General features: G+C 58.2%; 2 protein-coding genes across 3 annotated transcripts in view; one reads left to right on the top strand and one right to left on the bottom strand.

Annotated features, from left to right (window-relative positions):
- Window positions 1-6: 6 nt before the first annotated feature.
- On the bottom strand, window positions 7-3,999 carry Hes2 (hes family bHLH transcription factor 2). Of its 2 annotated transcripts, none has more exons than XM_048783713.1 (4): window positions 3,154-3,999; window positions 2,973-3,068; window positions 2,597-2,633; window positions 7-2,493 (listed from the first exon to the last, which is right to left on the bottom strand). In XM_048783713.1, the coding sequence occupies exons 1-4, from the start codon at window positions 3,196-3,198 to the stop codon at window positions 2,231-2,233; spliced, it is 441 nt and encodes a 146-aa protein (XP_048639670.1). In that variant the 5' UTR covers window positions 3,199-3,999; the 3' UTR covers window positions 7-2,230. The 2 variants fall into 2 exon arrangements, with proteins under 2 accessions (XP_048639670.1, XP_015356801.1); XM_015501315.2 differs by having other exon boundaries at window positions 2,597-2,696; window positions 3,154-3,997.
- A 2,959-nt stretch (window positions 4,000-6,958) lies between these two features.
- The window catches only part of LOC107155429, a 27,740-nt gene continuing 27,029 nt past the window's right edge, over window positions 6,959-7,669 (top strand). Inside the window, 2 exon segments of the mRNA XM_048783562.1 lie at window positions 6,959-7,187; window positions 7,269-7,285. Coding sequence (XP_048639519.1) covers window positions 6,959-7,187; window positions 7,269-7,285 — 246 coding nt within the window.

Raw genomic sequence — 7,669 nt, 5'->3', positions numbered from 1 at the left:
GGGGGGGGGGGGAAGCCACAGAAAGAGCCACTGCCTGCACACTTTTGGCCATCAGAGGGGTCCTGCAGCTAGAGAGTTGCCAGGAAGAGGTGCCTGCCTGCCTTATGGAGGAGGCTGTGGGGTCCCTGCTGCATAAGCCCAGCTGAAGTCTCCAGCCCAGTCCTCCCTGACAGCTCCTGCTCATGCCTGCTAAGAACCTCTGGCTTCTGCCTCCCGCCCAGAACTTTTCGTGCCTTGGCATGCCAGTGCCCAGCTGACTGCCCAACTCAGGTCCCCCAGAGCACCTGACCCTGTGCGTCACTGGTCTATCCACTCTCACCCCCCTCCCCAACTGCTTGTCCTGTAACCAGAGGGGACCGATCCAGTGCAGGTCATAGAATTGGGAGCCAAGATAGGTGTTCAGATGCAAGAGGTGGCAACAGAGAGACTTCTGCCAATCCCCACCTGGTTTAAACCCATACTGAAAGTTTTTATTTCTGGAGACAAGAATCCTGTCCTCTGGGAGCCTGAAGCAAAGCTCTGCAGCCAAGGAGGAAGCTGGAGCTCACAGGGTGGGCATGGGCCAGGGGTTACCTGCCCCTTATGCTGAAATGAACTCTGGAAAGTGGGCCACATTTGTCCTTCCAAGAAGCACTGGCCTTCATGGAATAAATATTTAAAAGTGAACCCAGGGCTAAGCAACTCAGTGAAACCCTGTCTCTAAATAAAAATACAAAACAGGGCTGGGAATGAGGCTCAGTGGCCACATTCAATCCCCAATATCCCCCCTCCCCCCCCCCAAAAAAAAAGAGTGAGCCCAGGGGCCCAGGGTGGGAGTTAAGCGAAAACTCAGGCTGGGCAAGCTTTAGCACCCTGCACCCAATCACACCTCTGTTCACTAGTCTACCATGTTTATTGAGCACCACTGTACACCCGGTGCCCTGGACACTCAGCCCCAGCCCTGCCCTCTGGGAGTTTATAGTCTAGTCATGGTCCATTGAAGCCTTTGGGGGCACCTCACCCTGTTGTCTTGATGTTCATTTCTTTTTCCAGGAATGCCCACAGCCTTCCCCACATCCTGTCACCCAAACCAGTGCCCAGATCCTCATGGGTTTGTGTGGCATAGGCTGACTTAGTGACTGCCCTTTCCTCATCAGTTTTGCCTTCTTTCCTCTTGTGCCTAGGTCCCTAGCACAGGCTGTTGGTCTGGGGGCTGGGGGAGAACTCCCTATCTTCCAGCAATGCTCAGCAAGTCCCCCAGGAAATGATGAGAGTGACTGACAGTGGGCAGCAAGTCCTCCAACCCCCTCTGGGGCACCATTACCGGGATCCACAGGTACCCCCTGGGGTCCTCCCAGCGAGCCTCCTGCCTTTCTTAGGGAAGAAAGAAACTTGTTCTTAAGAACAATTTGATTCCAGTAACCAGTCCCCAGGAACTGTAGAGAAAGCAGGCAGGGGTCTCCTGTTCCCATTTCTGTCACCCTGTGGCATGGACCCTGTTCCACTCATACCGCACCACAGCTGTGCTGGGCTCAGGCCCTCCAAAGAGACAAACTTCCTTCTCATCGCACCCCTCTGTACACCCCCAAACTACCTTATGCTTGGGAAAATGAATCCTTCCAAGACCACCTTAGGAAGCCTTCACCCGCAGCCACATAAGTAACTGGGGAGGACAGCCTAGGAGTGGAGGTGACGGCTCTCCAGCCCTACATTTCCTTTACCTTTTTCTGATGCTCTGCAGAGCCATGGCAGTGACCAAAACCCCAAAGGCCATCACCTTAGATTTCCAAGCCCAGCTGGGCAGGAAGTAGGCCCAAGCAGGACTGGGCAGGCAGTGCTCAGTCTGAGCAGATGGCTGCACCTGGCCAGGTGAGCTCCTGGCCCAGGCCTTGGTCTGGTGCCAGCCCTATGGCAGGTGCATCACTGCCCAGGCAGTTTGTGGCTAGTGCAGTTCCAGAGCCAGCTGGGACAGGGAGGGCTTGTTCCTCACCCTACAGCCACTTGCCCCTTCTCCTATCTAGACACGTCTAACCTGGGGGTGAAGCAGGGCAGCTCCCCTTATTTGTTCCGGCTGAATCCTTGAGGGCTGCAGTCTTCCACACGGGTCACAAACATCCCATTCCAGCCTTCGTGTGGGTGCTAGGCTGGTCCCTCTTTATGGGAACAGTGGCCACCACCAAGAGCTTCGTTGGCCTGCCTGGGGCCTTCCAGTTCCCTTGCAGTCACCAGGGCCCGTGGACCGGCCAAGGGACTACCACGGCCGCCAGAGCCCAGGGCCACCGGGAGGTGCAGGTGGAGAGGGCGCAGGAGCCTGCGCAGGTGGTGGCGCTGGCGAGGGAGGCCCATCAGAGTCTCCAGCCCGCCAGCCACCAAGGGTAACGCTTGATGCCCTTCGACGAAGGTGCTCCAGCAGGCGCGCGCTTACGGTGGGCTCCAGGACGCCGCAGGCAGGCAGCAAACAAGTCAGGCGCGCCAGACAGGCACTGTAGCCTTCTTGGTAGCTGTTGCGTGGCGCTGCGGAGGGAGAGAGGCGTGAGACACCCAGGGTGAAAGGTGCAGAGCGCAGGGGACAGGGCAAAGGGTGTGGTAGGCGGGGAGTGGGAGCAGGGTCACTCACGTGGCACTTCCGGGGGGCAGGGGGACGCAGGCAGCTCCTGCAGGAAGCGCACGGTCATTTCCAGAATGTCGGCCTTCTCCAACTTTGAGAAGCGCGAGTTCTGCCCCAGGCCGCGAGGGAGAGGAACAGAGACCAACAAACAAAACAGATCTCTGACAGCAGCCACCAACAGCACTGAGCTCTAGCCGTGAGCTGAGCTCCAGGCGCGCCGGGGTCCTCGGTGGGTCGGCTCCTCAGTGCCTGTCCCGCCGAGGCTTGGCCTTGGGATCCCTGTAGCCTGTTCCTCAGGCAGGAGCACTGCCCGCCCTTGGCGCCCCAGGGCCCTCCACCTCCGCTTCCCGGTTCACTGAACCGCGACGAACCCCTGGGAACTCACCTCCCTGCCCAGCAGAGGCAGGATGAGCCCCTTCAGCTGGCTCAGGCTCTCATTGATGCGTGCGCGCCTGCGCTTCTCCAGCAGCGGCTTCAGGGTCTGTGGGCGCGAGGTTGAGCGCAGCGGCTGCGGTTAGGTGGGTGGCGGTGCCGGATCCCTCCCGCCTCCAGTCCCCAGTTCCTACCTTGCGCAGCTCTGCCGCATCCCCTGCCGGGCGAGGCAGTCCCATGCTCGGAGGAAAGTGGCGGTGGCTGCGGGTCCCGCGCTGGGGGAGACCTGGGTCGGCAGGAAGAGCCGAGACAGAGACCAAGACCGAAGTCCGGGGCGCGGCCCGGGCCCGCGCCAAAGAAGTGTACTGCGCCTGCAGCCGGGTTTAAGTCGGCGGCGTCAGCGCCCCGCCCCGCCACTCCCACCTCTCGCCTTTGTTCCTACTAAGGATAAGGTTAAAGGGGAACACGGTGGTGCCCCCAGGGATGCCGCTCCGGGCCTTCCAACCCAGCTGCGGCAGGGGTCACGGAATCCGTGGGCGTTATTGGGCTCATAACAGCGCTGACCCGGTGGGCAGAAAGGGCGGGTGAAGCCAGGCTTGCCCTGGCTCTGGCTGTGGGCCCTCGTCTCCAACGCCGCCCTTCTTCATTCACGCCCCGCAGGAGGACTCAGAGAGTTCTGTGAGCGGGGCAGGGACCCAGAGGCTGCAGGCGTGCCAAGGTCAGGGTCTCAGGGAGAGCCCACGAAGATTACTAGGAGACACTCCTGCCACCAGCTGCTCTGAGCTGGGCGGGGAAACTGAGGCCCCGAGAGAGGTCGCGTCTTGTCCTGGCCCTAGCTGTTGGGAACGACCAAGTTAGGACTAGCACGCGGGAGGTTAGACTTCTCTATAAACTCCTCCGCGGCTCGCCAGAGATCAGCTGGTTCCCCACCCTCGGTTTTGGATAGGGAAATTAAGCCTCAAAGGAGGCAACCCAGAACCCCCTTGGAGTTCATTTTTATCTCACCAGGGCTCCAGATTCCCCACCCGCAGGACAGTCGGGACTCACGTGACTAGCAGGCGGAGCGTCCTAGGTGTCGGTTCTCCGCCGCCCTCCTCTGGGAGTGGGGGGCCAGCGGCGCGCCAGGGCACGCCTCCGCGACGCGTGGCCGTTGCTGCTGCAAACTGGCAGGCGTCCCCCGCCCATCTGCTACGGGCTCCCTTCCCCTGATGGGCTGGCGGGGCAACGGCCACCGCTGCGGACCACAATGCAAACTGCGGGGCAGATTGTTGAACGCGCAGTTGGCGGAACCCACTAAGCCAAATCCAGGAGGAAGTGCGATGGGGCTAAGCCAAGGCAGGCTCTGTCCAGGGTGCTGGATGGACCCCTTCTTTCTCCAGCATAGCCCAACCCCCACTTCCAGCCCAGGTCCCTTTCCATAGTGTTCCTCCAACAGGGCAAAAGAAGACCAGCTACCCATCAGGAAGGGGACCCGAAGCAGCCTGGCCAAAAGGAGCTAGGGCCACCCACTCCTGTGTGTACCAAGCAGAGGACCTCTGGTCACAATCCAGGAGTACTTTCTGTGTGCTAAGCTCAGGGCCAAACTCTTTTTCCCCTAACTTCCATGAATCCTCATAACAGTTCCAATTATGAGAATAAAGCATTCAATACGTGTGTCCTAGCAAGGCTTGGGGGTGCCCTGTCCCTCACTCATGGTTGTTTAGATGCCTATGAGCCAGCCTCCTCTAAGGGAATTATTATTTAAGAGCTTTGTAGATCACTCCACTTATGCACCCCAGGCCATATACACTGATGGCCCACCCTGCACCAAAACCTGCATCGTTGAGGAGAGACCGATACTGAGGGGAAGGCAGTTCGTCCTGAGACACCCCTCTTCAGGCCTAGGGACACTATTTGAGGACAGGGGGCAGAGGAACACACTCTTTTGCAATGCCAGTTACTCCTGAATTTAAGTCTCTCCCTCACCACTCCCCCATGACTATAAAGGACTTTGGCCAGGTCACTCACAGTTTGCTTCAACCACAGGATTGTGGGGTCTTGTTGCTTATTGGAAGGAGTCCTTTAGAATTGGAGCGACTTAGGTGCGACAGCTGGGTGGACAGGATGTAGGGTGCAGGCTTTAGGTGAGCTAGGGCCTCCTACAGGGCCATGGGGACACAGTCCATCCTGGTCTCCACTCCTGGGAAGTACATTGACCCGTGGGTGGGAGAGAGGCCTGAACTTAGCCTGAACAGTTTTTTTCCCACCCACCAGCTGGGACCTCTCACTCTCTGGATGGGGCCTGTGGTCCCTGGGATCTGGGATCTCTTCCCAGCAGTTTCTGGATACCTGACAGCCTCACTACTGTCTGTCATGGTATGGCAGACATGGCATGTCTGTCTCAGATTCCATCAGAGGTGAAAGGAGAGAGTCCTCAAGTTGACACTTAGAAGGTGGGAGGCAATGGGGTGCTCTGGCCAGAGAACTTCAAGTACCAAGGGAAGAAGAGCACAGCAAGGTCAGTGGAGAGTGTGCTTTGCCATTTCCCAGATTTTTGCAGGGGGGGGTGGTGGTACCAGGGATTGACCTCAGGGAACCTTGACCACTGAGCCATATCCCCAGCCCTTTATTTTGTATTTTATTTAGAGACACAGCCTCACAGAGTTGCTTAGTGCCTCGCCATTGCTGAGGCTGGCTTTGAACTTACATCCTCCTGTCTCAGCTTCCAGAGCCACTGGGATTACAGGTGTGTGCCACTGTGCCTGGCCTCCCATATGCAACATCTTAGGAGAGATGACTTAAAACAAGCTCCTGGTGCTTCATTTTCCTCTGCTCTGAGATCAGGATAACAGCTATACTTCCTTCAGCCTCCCTGTGTGAATTAATATCCAGGTGAAGCCTGAACTGATAAGTGGCAAGAGTTCCATGCATGTGTCATGTCTTGAGGGGCCTCTTTGGTGTTGCTAGAAAGGACCCAGCAGGCTCAGTGGATGTGGGGGGCCCAGAGAGGACAAAAAGGCCTGGCAGAAAGGGCCAGGCTTCCAGTCTGAGTGTATGCTGTGTCCTCAGGGAATCTGAGAAACAGGTTAACGGGGGTGGGTGCTCATGCCTGGCATTTGTATAGATGTCACTAGCAGAGTGGGAGGGGCCAAGGGGCATCTGCCTTATTCAGAGGGATGGTAGCAGTGCATGTAATAGATGAGGTGTCCATGGCTGGGGGAGGGCACCTTGGGGGTGGAGGACATGAATTGCAGGGATTTGTACTCATGAAGGAGTCACAGGGGAACAGAACTCAAGAAAGACAATTTAGTTCCTCGCTCGGGCTACTTGCTGGCTGGGGGCACTGCCTCTCTGGGCATGCTGGAGGAGGGCAGTCCGAAGGCAGCGAGTGCATTGCTCTGGCCATAACAGACATAGTAGTGAGGCTGTCGGGAATCCAGAAACTGCTGGGAAGAGGTCCCAGATCCCAAGGACCACAGGCTCCATCCAGAGAGTGAGAGGGTCCAGCTGGGTTGAAGTCGTTGGAAACCCACCTGGCCAGGGCACAGTGGCTCTGGTTTTTAGGTCACCAGGGTGCTGAAAGCCACCACGCCTGGCGCCATCAGGTGGCGGCCCCAGAGAATGGTATTGGAGGCAGCCGCAGAGATCAGAAGGAAGACTTCAAGTGTTCCTGGAAGCAGCTTCATTCTACAGCTTATCCAGAGCCGCCTTGTGCCGGCAGGTGCCAGGCGCTGGGTGAAAGTCAGCAGCGGACAGGGGCTGGGCTCTCATGGGTCTCCGATGGGGGTGGGGTGAGGTGGGATGAGAAAGGAAGGGCACAGGCTGTATCAAGGTCGCTCGATATGCTTATTGCGCTTCTTACAGCTACGTAGCCCCCACTTTCTGGCATTTCTGCTCGGGTCCAGAGGTCCTTGCCTCCTCCAGCTCCCACAACCGGTTTCTAGCCACGCCCGCAGGGTTTGGTGCACAGGCGCTCCGCCGCCCGCCCTCGGGCGCCTTCCTGCGTCCTAGCGCGGGGTCATGGCATCTTCCTTCTGGATGACGGCGCTGGTGCGTCTCCCGCTGGCCCCAGCCCTCACACCCCCACTTTCTCTTCTGGCTTGGCAGCCCCAGGCCTTCAAGCCCATGGTCGACAGCGGCCCTGCGAGATCTGAATCTGCGGTGTCCAAACCCACAGTTCAGAGCTCACTGGCCACGCCTGTCCTTTCCTCCTTCTCTCTCTCCCTCCCAGAGGACCTGAGGGCAGTGCGTAGGTTTGAAGGCAGAGACTCTCGGGAGCCCTCGAGGGCTTGGTGGGCCTGTTCCTACCTCAGGGCCTTTGTCCTTTCAGACCTCTCCCCTCCACCGGTAATGCATGTCCCTTTTCATCCCCCTAAACCTAGACACTTCCTTCAGATGGATCTTTCTCTGGCCGCTCAAGTCGCCCCGACAAATCACTTCCTATTACCCCCTTTTGCCTGTTCTAATGACACGTGTCATCCCCTGGAACTGCAATCGTCGCTGGCTTGTGTCTCCAGAGCCCACATAGTGGCCAAATGGGCAGATGAATGACTTCCTCTGTGCCTGGACGGCTCTCGAATTCTAGCCCAGTTTTGCGGTCTTTTGGGGCCTCAGTTTTTACGTGAGGCAAATTAGGAAAGAAGCCCTGAATGCACCTGTCCCTGTCACTCGAGTGGTCCCCGCGGGCGGGGGACTCTGGGCCGCGGAGGCGGGGCGAAAAGGGGGCGGGGC

Source organism: Marmota marmota, unplaced genomic scaffold (assembly GCF_001458135.2).
Source record: "Marmota marmota marmota unplaced genomic scaffold, marMar, whole genome shotgun sequence".
In the NCBI taxonomy this organism is placed as follows: domain Eukaryota; kingdom Metazoa; phylum Chordata; class Mammalia; order Rodentia; family Sciuridae; genus Marmota; species Marmota marmota.
The sequence above is the reverse complement of the archived record's forward strand: the minus strand, read 5'-3'. Positions and strand labels throughout refer to the sequence as shown.